Source organism: Erpetoichthys calabaricus, chromosome 14, assembly GCF_900747795.2.
Source record: "Erpetoichthys calabaricus chromosome 14, fErpCal1.3, whole genome shotgun sequence".
Lineage (NCBI taxonomy): Eukaryota > Metazoa > Chordata > Cladistia > Polypteriformes > Polypteridae > Erpetoichthys > Erpetoichthys calabaricus.
In genome coordinates this window covers 29,760,761-29,776,233 of record NC_041407.2, presented here as the reverse complement: position 1 = coordinate 29,776,233, position 15,473 = coordinate 29,760,761, and the positions used below count along the sequence as shown (strand labels likewise).

The 15,473-nt window shown below is 37.6% G+C and overlaps 1 protein-coding gene across 1 annotated transcript in view; it reads left to right on the top strand.

Annotated features, from left to right (window-relative positions):
• The window catches only part of gna13a (guanine nucleotide binding protein (G protein), alpha 13a), a 95,183-nt gene extending 88,995 nt beyond the window's left edge, over positions 1-6,188 (top strand). The window contains exon 4 of the mRNA XM_028819155.2: positions 2,536-6,188. Within this exon, the coding sequence (XP_028674988.1) occupies positions 2,536-3,108 (573 nt within the window). The 3' untranslated portion in view covers positions 3,109-6,188. The remainder of the gene's footprint in view (positions 1-2,535) is intronic.
• Positions 6,189-15,473: the final 9,285 nt, after the last annotated feature.

The window sequence follows — 15,473 nt, the reverse complement described above, 5'->3', positions numbered from 1 at the left end:
GTACAAGAGCATTTTTAGCGAAGCAACATGCTCTTATGGCGGTGCTTCTCTGACACTAATGTATGCATAATCTTGTCAGGGTAAATCTAGCAATTTCTACTAGCTGTATAAATGTCAGAACACTTTATCTAAGTCATTTGTACGTGCAGAGATTTCTGTTTTTGCAAAGGGCTGCATTTACAGTCATCACCTTTGTTAAAGTTGTTTTCATATAGACTGATCTATAATGGAAGTGAAATATTACAATTTGTTAAATTAAATAAAAAAAACTGCCTGCAATATTTGAAAGCTTAGTTTAGCTATTTTTAGTTGCCAAGAATGACAATATTGCAGTTTTTATAATTCCAATTTGTAAGTTTGTTTGCCAAGTGTTAAATATTTTTGTTATTTATCTTATTAAATATTAGAATATTAAATGTTTGTTCTTTCTTAAACAAAAGCCAATAGTCTTATTCGCCATATCCTATTCCATAAAATTGTACTGTTCTTCCAAATTTGTTGAAAACGCAGCAATTTAAAGTAGTAGTAATAAGATTTATGTAGTGCCTTGCTGCAAATGAAAGATCAGATATCTTTACAGAAATGAATTAACAAATAGCCATACAGAAAGTCATGTTTCAGTTGACACAATACAAACCCAGAGCATAAATAACAGAGCTTTACATAAAGCATTAACTATTAGGTCTTAATGATTGAGTAATATTGGAAAAATAAGTGTTTTAAGATTGGAGATGAATGAGGAAAGGCTTTTTCTGTTGCGGAGCAATTGAGGAAGAGTGTTCTGCATTTTGGGAGCAGCTGCGCCCAATCATCAGGCTACCACAGAAGACCAATTTGTGTGGGAAATATCGGTGCCAGATAACCTGATGGAACAAGCTGCTCTATAAGGTTGAAGATGATCAGAAAGATGAGAAGAGACAAGGTCATCAAGTCCTTTGAATGCATGTGTGTGAAGGTTAATTTAAACATGAATGATTACTGGAAGCCATTGCGACAGGAAAACAACAGGAGTTGCATGCATATGTTTGGATTTCCTGGTATTGGTGAGTTGGCTGGCTTCAGAGTTTTGGATACATTGGTACATTTCCAACTCCAGTCTGGCTTTGTTTCTGTGTCAGCAGTGGGGTCCTCCTGGCTCTCCTGCCATAACGTTTCATTTCGTTCAGATGTCGACAGATAGTTCGAGCTGACACTGTTGCACCCTGAGTCTGCAGAACAGCTTGAATATGTTTTGAAGTTGATTGTGGTTGTTTATCCACCATTCGGACTGTCCTTCGTTGCAGTCTTTTATTTCAGTTTTTCTCTTCCGTCCACGTCCAGGGAGATTAGCTACAGTGCCATGTGTTATGAACTTCTTGATTATGTTGCACACAGTGAACAAAGGAACATGAAGATCTCTGGAGATGGACTTGTAGCCTTGAGATTAATATTTTTCCACAATTTTTGTTCTCAAGTCCTCATTCTCTGCTCTTCTTTCTGTTCTCCATGCTTAGTGTGGCACACTCAGACACACAACAGAAAGGTTGAGTCAACTTTTCTCCATTTTAACTGGCTTCAGGTGTGATTGTTATATTACCAGCACCTGTTTCTTGCCACAGGTGAGTTCAAACGAGCATCATATACTTGAAATAAAACGATTTACCCACAATTTTGAAAGGGTGCCTATAATTTTGTCCGGCCCATTTTTGGAGTTCTGTGTGACATGTCAGATTTGGCTTTTTTTCTGTTGTTCCAATGTACATAAAGGAAATAAACATGTATATACAAAAACATTTGCAATTACAATAATTTTCTGAGAGAAATGGTGCATTTTCTGGGAAAATTCCAGGGGTGCCAATAATTTCGGCCATGACTGTATCTGTTGAGCCCACCCCTGTGACTAAAAGAATCTGACTTTGTCATTAGTGAGTTATGAACTAGTTAAAATGAGTTGCTTGGTATGTTACGTTAACACTCAACTGGCTTCATGGGAGCACACTGCCAACTGTCTGACTCTCTAAGAATTATGTAAAATAAAGGCTACAACCGAAAATCACTGGAAAGTAGTCTTAATGTGAGATGGCTTTTATTTACCTAGACAAGGCAAACAAGCTGTATCAGAGCTATGAGAACTTGTTTTAAGCTGGTGAAAATGAACAACTGTAAATCCTAGGCTTGCAGACATCCAAATCTATTGCTCCACTTACCAGTCTTTCTCCTTTGCTCTGAAACCAGATCTTTTTACAAATAGCCAACACAGCCAATAACATCCAGAAGTAGGTTTCTGATAAATTTTTCCACTTTTTTTTTTTTCTTTCCCCCTCCATTTTCTTTGTTTACTTGACAAATGCCGGCATTCACTTACAAAAGTATTTGCACTGGCATATATTGTTTATCAAGTGCTCGCTGTTAGTGTCAAAAAATGGTGTTGATGCATCTCTTCTGGCAATTGTGTAATTCAGACTGCTTGATGAACTCTTAATCATCTCCCATTATTTGTAGTTTTTCTTATGTGCTTACTGGGCATGTTTCACTCATTTTTCTTTCCCATTTTAGGACTATCTTCCATCTCAGCAAGATATACTGTTGGCCAGAAAGCCCACCAAAGGAATCCATGAGTACGACTTTGAGATCAAGAATGTTCCCTTTAAGATGGTTGATGTGGGTGGACAGCGATCAGAGAGGAAACGGTGGTTTGAATGTTTTGATAGCGTCACATCCATTTTATTCCTTGTTTCATCCAGTGAATTTGATCAGGTGCTGATGGAGGACCGACAAACCAACCGCCTTACTGAGTCTCTAAATATTTTTGAGACAATAGTCAACAACCGTGTGTTCAGCAATGTTTCTATCATTCTCTTCCTAAATAAGACGGACCTGCTAGAGGAGAAAGTAAAAATTGTGGATATCAAGGACTATTTCCCAGAGTACACTGGGGATTCTCACAGCTTGAATGATGTTCAGAAGTTCTTGGTGGGGTGTTTCCAAAGCAAGCGCCGGGACCAGCAGCAGAAGCCACTATATCATCACTTCACCACTGCCATTAATACAGAGAACATTCGTTTGGTATTCCGTGATGTCAAGGATACTATCCTGCATGACAACCTCAAGCAGCTTATGCTACAGTGATACTCAGCTGGGACTTTGTTTTTATTTCGTTTAATCTTTTTATTAAAATTTTAATGGCAATTTTGGCATGGTTAGCAGGGAATAAGTACAATTCCTTTCGGACTTAATATTGTAGTGGCTAAACATTGCAATTTTTAACTTGCCAAATATCTGATAAAACACACCCTGCCTATCCATTATTTTATTTCCTTTTAATACTTTTCCTTGTGCAGTTATGTCAATCTTTAACACCGAAATTCAGGATTATTAGTTTATATTTACTAACTTAATGTTCAGGCTAAATAAACATGTTTTGGACATGGCAGGTAAATGGTTATTGTAACAAAATAGCTCAACTTGTTTAGAGCAGAGCCCTTGTTTTTCTATTTTTGAGCCTTGAATACTGTTGGGTCTTGTTGGAGTTTGAAGTTATAAATACTGCAAGCCTTATTGTGCCAAGCATGTAATCGCTCTTTGCTTATATTTTTATTTTAATGTGCAGTCTTTTTAATGATTTTAAGTTATATAGTAAAGGTTTACAATGCTTGCCTTTTGGTTTATTTTTACTAGTGAACTTAAGGGTAAGGAGCTACAATTTGCTGGCAAACTCACATGCACAAAGCTAATACTTAAACAGTAATCTGTAGTGCCAAGCAGTACAGTAGCTAAATTATCTGTTTTTTATCTCAGGGTTTGAAAATAAACCACTTTTGTGTGTGTGTGTTCTTGAAAAATACTTTGGATTGCACCTTAATATCCTTTAAATACAAACATCGCAGACCAACAGCGATAATCTATCCAGATGGTTTTCTTATACCCGTTTTTAGTAACTAATGTATTCTCATTTATTAATCCCTTTAGCAACTGAAGTTAATGTTTATATACTTTTTTCAACTGATTACTGTATTTGTATGTGCCCTTTTTATTACAGTGGTGAATGCCAGCTTTAAAATGTTCCTTAAAATATGCTGAAAGAACCACTGCTCAAATTTCTCCAACAGCTAGTTTATAATGGCACCAAAAAGCGATCAAAAATACATCACATAATATGTGGATTAAACTTTGAGACATAAACTGATTCTTTCTCCTGGTTTTTACACTTCTCAGATGCAGTTTTATCCTAACATATGTATGAGGCATGGATTTTGGATTGACAAACATGCATGTTTAACTACTTGAATTCCTATTCCGTGCTTTTTTTTTTTTTTTGTTGTGGGCTGCCTAGATACTTTGGTTCAGTGGAAATTATGATATACCAAAACATTGTTTTCCTGGTTTTTTTGGTCATTGGCTTTTATATAAAATGACCTTGGCCATTACTACCTTAACTTTTTTTTTCAGTGCTTTAAAAGCTGACCTTATTTCTTTTAGTAAATTGCAGCTGTATACAGTACTGTTTTATTTTTGTTTAATTGGGTAATGGGACTTCAAATTAAATTTTAAGGAGTTGATACATGAGTGTTTTTTTTTTTTTTTTTTTTTGTTATAAATTTTAAAGCTCATCATGCACTAAACTGTGACCACTCTGTAATTTTAGGATAACTATCCCATAGTCAGAAATTTGCCTGCTTTTCTGTCATACAAGTTCCAATCCACGTATGCACAAATTCTAGTTGTTATTGCATAGAATAAGAATGTCATTTTTGACCCTAACCAAAATGTAACTGACCTGAATTTTTGTTTAATCTGGATTTGTGTGAAACTTTGCTGTACATGAAAACCTGCTGTTTTTCCACTAACAGGACTTTCCTTTCTTGCACATACTGTGCCATTTTGAATAACAGGACTTTTTAAGTTATTTGCAGAAGTACTGACTGTATTCAGTCTGCAAATCAGACAGTGTTCCAAGCTGGCACTTTTTGTTATTTTCCGCAGCTACATTAAATAAGCATAATGTGAAAACAGAAGTCTTAATGTTTCTAACTCACCTTTTAATACTTTCAGCAGATGCATGTTATATCTTTGCTTCTGATTGGTGTTATTGCTATTCTTTAGGAGTCCTTTTATTTTATAGACCAAATAAGATATAAAAAAAAAAAAAAATTGGTGGTGGGTTGTTGTGGTAGATTTTATTTTTTCCCTTCCTCCACACTGTAACAATGTTTTTGTTATGTAATAATTATCTCACGTTTAGTCCAACACCTGTGGTGAAATTGACACACGAAATAAATGTAGCAGGTACTGGCTCTGCTGAGTAATGTTTGAAACCTTTAATGCAGTCCCATGCTTGGCTTGTTGCTCCTTTTTTACTTTATGGATAACTGCATCTTTTATTAATGTATAATTGATGATATAAAATGTAAAAAGTCCTTTTTAAAATATGCTTAAATTATGATTCTGCTTTTCCAGTCTCATTTTGCAGTATAGACTGGTCTAACATAAGCAGCCTCTTGGAAGCAAGTTATTAGTATCATTGTGATTTTATGTTTGTAAATCTAACGATCTCTAAAAGCATTCACCTTGAGCCTCATAATCTATAACAGTGCTGCTGTGCGTTTGTCATCTCAGTCTCCTGTAGTATGGTGGCTGTTATCCAAAAAGTATTTTTTGAAATTAACTGTTTGTAAACTACAAGCATTTATCAAAAACTTCTGTTGGGCAACAGTGCAGATTTATATAAAGTATGATATCCCTACAGATGGAAAATGGGAAATGAATGCAAGGCCAAGAATGACTATAGATACTTATGTTAAGAGATTGTTTAACTGGATCTTAGTTTCTGCCACATTTAACACATAGCAACTACAAAAGTGTAGATTCAGGGACAAAATGTTATAGTAATGTCACATAACACATGTAAATGTTTCTCTTTTTGCCTTGAAAGCTATGCAAAACAGTTTACCATTTAACTGCTTTGTGTCCTTGTTGTAACTTAAATTAGAAATCTGCCTATGTAAATTTTTTTTGTTCTTCGTAAGATTTCATGGACCCTTTGAGCAAATGGAAGTGTATATAAAATGCATTAATGCAATATAATGCAAACTTAATTTGCCAAAAAAGTTATGTAGTGCCTCTATGCAATTGTAGCTAGTCATTTGAGCTTCCCTTTGGTTATTGGTTTAAAGAGCGAAACATCGAAATCCAACATTTGCCTTAAATATTGTGTATGTCGTCCCAGTTTAAAAAAATATATACAAACACAAATATAACACTTAAGGTTTTGTAAGCACAGCCTTAGACTCATGGTTAACTGGTGATGTCTCTAATTTATTTTTTTTTCTGTTTTGGAAAAAGCACAAAGGGGGGGTTAACGTGCTTTATACTTTTTAATCAAGTATTCCTGTACAAATGCAATCTTTTAATGCATTCATTAGGTGCAGTTTAATCACAACAAATGTGTAAAATACTTGCCAATGTGACCTATGCAGATATCCAGTATAATTCAGTGTGAAACGTATCCTTTCTTCTTGAGCAGAAGCTAGGAGAGAAATCCTAATTAGCCAGAGTTATTTAGGTTGATGTAAATTTGTTTTTAGACTGCCTCTGCTCTGTCTTACCCCATGTCAACTTTTCAATAAAATGATGAAAAAGGTGTGCACGCTTTTTTTTTTTTTTTTTTTTTTTTTTTTAAGGTTCTGTATCATGATGAATGCCTAGAATGTCCATGAAGCAGCCTGTAGCGAGAGGTGTTCATTGTTGTAAATGAAAAAATGTTTGAATCAACATTTTAAGTTAAAATATAAGTTATTTGTTTTAAGTGAAATGGCATTGCAATATTTTTCCATTTATATGTTCAGGCTGGTGCTCTGTCCATTGTTTGTTCCTGCCTTGCACCCAGGGACTGCTGGAATAGGCCCCAGCTTCCCTGCAACCCTTCACTGGATAAGCAGGTTAAAGTGGGTGGATGCAAAAAGGTTTACCAGACGTTACTCCCTTTCATACCAGTATTTTCTGGATGCTTTATTATGAAATTGTTAAAGGCACAACAGGCTGGACAACATTCTTGAATCATTTGTTACATATACATTTTGCCCATTTTCATACTGTCCATATTACTCAAGCATTTCCTGTTTTGTGTATTAAAAAAGATATTAAAGTGTGCATGCATAATTTTCCTCTACAGGTAACCTTAAGCAAATATCATATCTGTTTTCTAAACTTTTCCAAATTTATTGCGATATCACTAACCATTTATCATTGCTGTCTTAATCATCTCTTCATTGCAGACACTAGGAATTTTGTATAGATTCTTTCTCGCTGTAGTCTCTGATGCAGGAGTAAATCTTGTGTGGCACTTTCTGCAGACAGGCAGCGCTTGTGGGCACAATTACAAAAGGAAAATAAAATCGAATATCAACTGTGAGGCCCTGAAGGCTAAAAGGAGTGTGATTAGAAACGGGATAAGAAGTCTCACAGGGCTTTGTCAATTCCTTCGGTGGTGCCATGGGAAAAAGGTTAGGGGCGGATTATTCTGTAAACAAGTCTCCCTATGCTTGCAAGACGGTGATGACCTGCTGCGACTCAAAAGTGGCTGATAAACACTGGTTTAGGTGTCTGTATGACTAGCTCAGGACTGCACTGTGCCCAGGCAGCAAAGGCATGTCCCTACTTCCGTATCCCAACACTGGAAGAACTGATATGAATATGTATGTACAGTACTTGCTTTATTGCAAAAGAAAAATTGTGGGGCAACTGCAACAGAAGGCAGGAGAAGATGGGAAAATAGCACAAACCCTAATCTAGTTAGGTACAAATGTAAGGTTTTGCTGTGTCTTTTTAAATAAACTCAAGGACTGGCATGAAAAATAATTTTAACACTAAAGGTTTTGGTAAATATTTTTTCAGAGTGATATAAAGACTGTGTGCATATGTATAAGTATATATGCAAAAGAATACATAACTGCCATACTTGTTTTGAGAGTGTTTATGTGCAAATGACGAAATGTTTTGGTCAGGTGTGCACCTTGTGCCAAACAGTACAACTGCAATACTATGGGGTATGACATCTAACCTTGTACAGTGATGACTGGGGCACAAAAGAAGGTTGATTCTGGGTGTTTGCCTCATAAATTGACTTGGTTGTTTACTGTAAAATCCAATTCGGTGAAATCCCTATAGTAACCTTTTTACAGATTTTGGTGAAAACAAAAGCTTTTAATTTTTGAAATATTTTAGAGCTCTGAAGTGATTTGGACTCTTCAGCCATCTACAGCACTGAGTTAATACCCATTTATAATGAGGTATATAATTTAGAAGCAATAATGCTAAAAACCCTTTAGTGCATAAGGAGTTAATTCAATTTAAGTCTGTAGGGACAAGTCCATGTTCTATTATTGGGTACAAATTTGGATCTATTGTGAAAACAGGAGACCAGTTCCTTCACAGGGTGCACTCTCCACATAACCTACACAGTCGTACAAAGTGTTGCACTGTAAATTAAATTTGCACAGTAATCAAAATGCAAAGCAACTAGAGAACATCGAGCAAGGTTACGGCAAGCCAATGTGATCAGTGCTTAATGCAAGTGGTGCTAGTTATGGATGATATTAAAGGAACAACAAAGATTGAAAATTTTATTTCTCCGATTAATGCTTTTTGTTTTGAAATTGCAACCAGGGTTAGAATTCTTCCAGGTAATAAAGACATTGCTTTGATAGAAATCACTTGATAAATGATTAGTATTTTGCCACATCTTTGTACACTGAAAGTAGTTGTTAAAAGAATCTATGATCATTTCAAATGTGTTTGATAAATAATTTTAGACACTGGTCCTTTGTGGCATGAGTTGTGGAATTTCCCAGAACTTTATCGTTTGCGTGGTAAAAATGAAACCTCTATATTCTCCAACCTTAGAAAAGATTACAAGAGAAGACTCCGTGCTGTTATATTGGCAAAGGGAGGTTGTTCAAAGTATTAAATGCAGTGGTGCCAACGATTGTGGCACGTGTTTTTGTTAAAAATATTTATTTCTTGATGAGGGCTTTGTTTTTCTTTGAATGAACTTGTTTCAGTTAAGTCGCATGTTTCTCATTTTTTCAGTGCAAGATGACAGTTCTTCAGCAAACAGTATTTTTTTTTTCTAACCCTTCTAATTTTTACACGGGGTGCCAATAATAGTGGAGGTCACTGTATATATTGTTTTTTTTGGCCCTTGTTTACTTTTTCTTACTCCAGTATCGTATTGTTTTTAATGATGCTTATTTTTATCTTTTGAGCGTCTTACCAGGAGTATTTATAATGTTTTGTTATTTTTAGCAATTTGCTAGTCGCTGCTGTCGGAGGGAAGCTGTGTGTTTGGGTGTGCCAGCTTTCCTGAAATGTCAGAGGACTGGAACTCTGAAGTGTTTGATCTTATCCTAGTGTGGGGGGGGGGGGTGGTGAACGGAGAGGGTGTGCAACCTTTCTGTGCTTTTGCTTATCTTATTCTTTGTGCACATGAGGTTTTGATTAGTGGACTTGTGACAGGATTTTACTAAAATAAAATTTAGCAGATTTTTATCTTCAGAAGTTATATGCATATATTTTTTTTATGCATGGAGTTACTATTTCCTTATTGATATTAAGTAAAGGTAGAACAGTTCAATTAGCTTCTACACAAATTCATATTTTGTGGACACCAATGAATCCCGGGAGGTAGCTGCAGGCCATGAGCATGAGCACTCAAACTATAACTGTCGGGACACATCATTTTTAGGTTTTGCAAAATTTCCAACTTACGGTGCATCCGGAAAGTAATCACAGCGCATCACTTTTTCCACATTTTGTTATGTTACAGCCTTATTCAGCTGTAACATCCCTCTACAGGGATGTGTCCGTATCGGATACCCAAACCACCTCAATTTTCTCCTCTTAACATGGGCGGTCAGCAACTCTACTCCAAACCTCTCCAGGCTGTATGACGGTGCTGGTCCGCTCTATACTCCCAGTCCCAGTCTTAAACCCATCACCATCTGTAACATAACCAAAGGATGAGGACACAGGCAGACAACAGGGAGGTGCATAAAGGTGCCAAAGTGCTTTTAATAAAACCATCAAAAAAAAAAAAGCCTCCAAATAGTGCAGTGCTCAAAAATATTCAGTAAATAATCCAATAAAAACAGTGAACTGTAGATGGTAAAAACAAATAAATAAAAATCCATTAAAACAAGGTTAAAACTATCCTTTCAAACTCCCTCCAGGTGCATCCATTTTAAAAAAGGATGTCTTTTCAGCAACCCCCAAGCGGGACCTTACAGCCGAAGAGACACCGAATTGGCAGTGCAGCCAACCCTTTGCGCTTGCTCTTAAGCTCGGAGCCCTGCTGCCATCTGTGGCCCCAGCCGAGCACTACACCAAGCTGCTGACTCCAGCTGCCTGGTTCAAGTCCCAGTAGTCCACAGGACCCCTCAATGAGCCTTTCAATTCCCCGGCAGCCCCTGCTGCCTTAATCCTGGCTGTAAGCGGAGTCACCCCAACCAATCAGCATGTCAGCTACTGCAGCTCCCTGACCACTCAACTGGAGTGCCCCCCCCCCTTCAGCACCTGAGCGTCTGTTTGAACCCCCCAACCCCCTTTTTCCCTGTTCGCTTACTGGCTCTCTTGCACACCTCTGTGGGCAGAGTGCCTCAAACGCTAACCACGAAAAGCCAATGAACCAAATAAGACAGAACACACCTTCACTTGCAGGTGTGCTCTGCCTCCGCCACCCCACCAACCTCCCATACCTGCAGTGCATCCGGAAAGTATTCACAGCGCATCACTTTTTCCACATTTTGTTATGTTACAGCCTTATTCCAAAATGGGTTAAATTCATTTTTTTCCTCAGAATTCTACACACAACACCCTATAATGACAACGTAAAAAAAATTTACTTGAGATTTTTGCAAATTTGTTAAAAATAAAAAAATGAGAAAGCTCATGTACATAAGTATTCACAGCCTTTGCCATGAAGCTCAAAATTGAGCTCAGGTGCATCCTGTTTCCTCTGATCATCCTTGAGATGTTTCTGCAGCTTCATTGGAGTCCACCTGTGGTAAATTCAGTTGATTGGACATGATTTGGAAAGGCACACACCTGTCTATATAAGGTCCCACAGTTGACAGTTCATAGTTCAGAGCACAAACCAAGCATGAAGTCAAAGGAATTGTCTGTAGACCTCCAAGACAGGATTGTCTCGAGGCACAAATCTGGGGAAGGTTACAGAAAAATTTCTGCCGCTTCGATGGTCCCAATGAGCACAGTGGCCTCCATCATCCGTAAGTGGAAGAAGTTCGAAACCACCAGGACTCTTCCTAGAGCTGGCCGGCCATCTAAACTAAGCGGTCAGGGAGGTGACCAAGAACCCGATGGTCACTCTGTCAGAGGTCCTCTGTGGAGAGAGGAGAACCTTCCAGAAGGACAACCATCTCTGCAGCAATCCACCAGTCAGGCCTGTATGGTAGAGTGGCCAGACGGAAGCCACTCCTTAGTAAAAGGCACATGGCAGCCCGCCTGGAGTTTGCCAAAAGACATCTGAAGGACTCTCAGACCATGAGAAAGACAAAGATTGAACTCTTTTGGTGTGAATGCCAGGCACCGCTCATCACCAGGCCAATACCATCCCTACAGTGAAGCATGGTGGTGGCAGCATCATGCTGTGGGGATATTTTTCTGGAACTGGGAGACTAGTCAGGATAAAGGGAAAGATGACTGCAGCAATGTACAGAGACATCCTGGATGAAAACCTGCTCCAGAGCGCTCTTGACCTCAGACTGGGGCAACGGTTCATCTTTCAGCAGGACAACAACCCTAAGCACACGGCCAAGATATCAAAGGAGTGACTTCAGGACAACTCTGTGAATGTCCTTGAGTGGCCCAGCCAGAGCCCAGTCTTGAATCCGATTGAACATCTCTGGAGAGATCTTAAAATGGCTGTGCACCGACGCTTCCCATCCAACCTAATGGAGCTTGAGAGGTGCTGCAAAGAGGAATGGGCGAAACTGGCCAAGGATAGGTGTGCCAAGCTTGTGGCATCATATTCAAAAAGACTTGAGGCTGTAATTGCTGCCAAAGGTGCATCGACAAAGTATTGAGCAAAGGCTGTGAATACTTGTGTACATGGGATTTCTCAGTTTTTTTATTTTTAATAAATTTGCAAAAATCTCAAGTAAACTTTTTTCACATTGTCATTATGGGGTGTTGTGTGTAGAATTCTGAGGAAAAAAATGATTTTAATCCTTTTTGGAATAAGGCTGTAACATAACAAAATGTGGAAAAAGTGATGCGCTGTAAATGTCTATGTGTAGTGTATATATATATGTACACAGTTCCTGCGCTCTCAGCTCTTATAAATTTTAATGTTTTCCTCACTTTAAGTTCCCAATTAAAGAAGACTTACAGTATTATATCCAAATCTTATTGAAGAATTTCATCACAGAGGGTTATCAACAGAAGAAACAAGTACATGGGCAATCCTAGCACCGAGAAACGATGAAGTCAAACAAATTAACACCAAAAATGTCGATCGGCTACACAGCAAATTGGTTAAATGTGTACCAATAGACTCTGCTGAAACAGTTGGTGGTGATTGTGCAGAAGAGGAAAACATCAACTTGCAATATCATGAAGAATATCTACAACTGTTAACACCGTCCGGTCGTCCTCTGCATGAATTACTGTAGAAAGAAGGATGTATCCAAGAAAGGTAATGTAGTAGATCTCCCGCAGATAACATTAGACACCAAAGGAGATCTTGATATGCCATTCGTATTAAAACGTTAACAGTTTTCCATTAGAATAGCTTTTGCAAAGACAATTAACAAATCTCAGAGCCAAACATTCAAAAAAGTTGTCTTATTTAATAGAGAGAAAGAAACTAAACCCAGTCACGTCACGATGAAAGTCCAAACACAGAATCAAAATTCAATTCAATATTGACGAAAATTTAATTCAAAAATTTGTTTTTACTGACGTTTTACAGTAAAAGTGTAAGTTTAAAAATTATTTGCATGTTAATTTCAAATCCAAACAGAATGAAATTGTATAACACGATGAATACATCTAACGCAACATGAAATTTACTTTCAAATTTTTATTTTTATTTTAGTATTATACTAAATTAAGGATTACCTGTGTTCGTATTGTATTGCGCTTCTTTTCAACACCCACTGAACGCCCAACCTACCTTTAAACGGGTCGCTCCTTGAACTGCCTTTCTCAAGGTTTCTTCCATTTTTTCCCTACTGGGGTTTTTCTGGGAGCTTTCCCTTGTCTTCTTAGAGAGTCAAGGCTGGGGGGCTGTCAAGAGGCAGGGCCTGGTAAAGCCCATTGTGGCACTTCTTGTGTGATTTTGGGCTATACAAGAATAAATTGTACTGTAGTGTATTGTACACTGCACACATCTTCCAATATTAAAATTGCCAAAAATGTATCAAGGATTGAGCGCTAACTATGTATGATGGTATTAAGCACCAGCCTCACCAGGCCATGTGTTTTGAGGTTGTCCTAAGAAACTTTAGCGAGAAAATATTTGCTTATTTGCCATATAATGTTTTTTTCCCCACAAGTATTGCTAATCATTTAATATCATTGGTTTGGTGTAATACCCAAAGGGATACAGTTATGTAATGAAAAATGTATTGTGATTTATTCTGCTGTATTGCTTGTGTGTCAGTTTATTTTCTTGCCTTTATCTGAATGTTTGCTGTTTTTGATGAACTTTGACAGATATGGCATATCACATTCCGGTAGAGTGTAGCTGCACTTTTCCAAAATTAACAAAGTTCAGCAGCCCTAGCATAAAAATGGGATTCAACAAAAGCCTGACGCGCTGAAATGATTCCACAGACAAAATATCTTCATTTTTAAAAGTTTTAGTTAAAATTCAAAGTAAAACAGTTCACACAAAAAAAAGAAAATCGAAATAGCAAAAAAAAGGAAAAGTTCTGTTCAAAGCCTAAATCTTGTTACATTTCAAATCGTTACAAATCACTTCAAAATGTATCTGAACCATTTGAAAACAGTCGGAAAACTGTATGCCTATCCCATTTCTAAGTTGAAAACGTCCCTGTGTACTGGGACCACCAATTCTAAACAACAACTGACACAGTTAACACAGTGTGTCTCAGTTAGAGCAAGAAAGTCCTATCTCTTGGTAACTTATAGGGAGAAAGGACTATACCATTGTCTATGACTATTAAAGAAAATTATATTCTATTCAAATTAAGCAAACACTAATATGAGTTTAATTCAAAACTTTAACTTTTAACTTTGGCTCTTATATTGAGTGTTTGCCTCCTTAAAGATTAGGAGATTTAAGAAACAGACAAATTGCAATATATGGCTATGTCGTAATTGGGGACCATATGTGACAAATGCATATTGAAATGCTCATTCTTGTTTTTTTTTATTTAAGTCTCAACTCAGTCATGACAAATTAGTATTATCCAGTCCAGCTATATTTCTTTATGATGTCAGATATTTAAAATAATGACTTAAGGGTCTTTTAAACAAGTTATCTTAATACATAATTCGCCTGCCTCCTCACTCACTCACGTCCGTCCGAAGCTGAATGCGCAGTCGCCTTCTGCGCAGCTGCCCAAAAAACTTTATGAGACCGACATCCAACCCCAACATCGCGGCAGGCGGCGGATTTACGGCCGCAAAAATTCAAAGAGAAAGGCGACTTCGATTAAAGCTCGAGGCCTAATTACACATTCATTCAACACACCTACATCAGGTTTGTGGTGCTTATACTTATTACTATTCCATATTGTACTGAAATATTCATCATTCAATATTATACTATAGGCCTGGAAAATTCATCAACTAACAGTACAAGCCTGTACAGTAATGAGTAAAGCGGACTACAATCATTACAAAACAACTTCTTCGTTACTTATCATTTGTTTTTCATACACTGCTGACACAAACTCGTGCCCGTTTCATCTTACGTTGTCGAAACGGGCTCTTTGTCTAGTTGTAAATATTACACAACAAAGCCAGTTGTCATGAAATTGAGAGATAATGTACTGTATGTGCAAATGATATACACTTCATGTGATGAATTCTTTATTCAGGAATACACCTGAATTTGCATTTTACAAGTACGGACATAACGATATATTTTTGAGAAATTTGACTATGAAACTGTTTCTGTAATGCAGTACTTATTTTGCTTTGAATTTAAAAACATTTTTTTGTGCATTCATCCATCCATTTTCCAACCCTCTATCTCCTGACTACAGGGCCACGGGGGTCTCCTGGAGCCAATCCCAGCCAACACAGGGTACAAGGCAGGAACCAATCCCAGGCAGGGCGCCAACCCACCACAGGGCACACACACACACACACACACCAAGCACACACCAGGGACAATTTAGAATCGCCAATACACCTAACCTGCATGTCTTTGGACTGTGGGAGGAAACCCACGCAGATACGGGGAGAACATGCAAACTCCACGCAGGGAGGACCTGGGAAGCAAACCA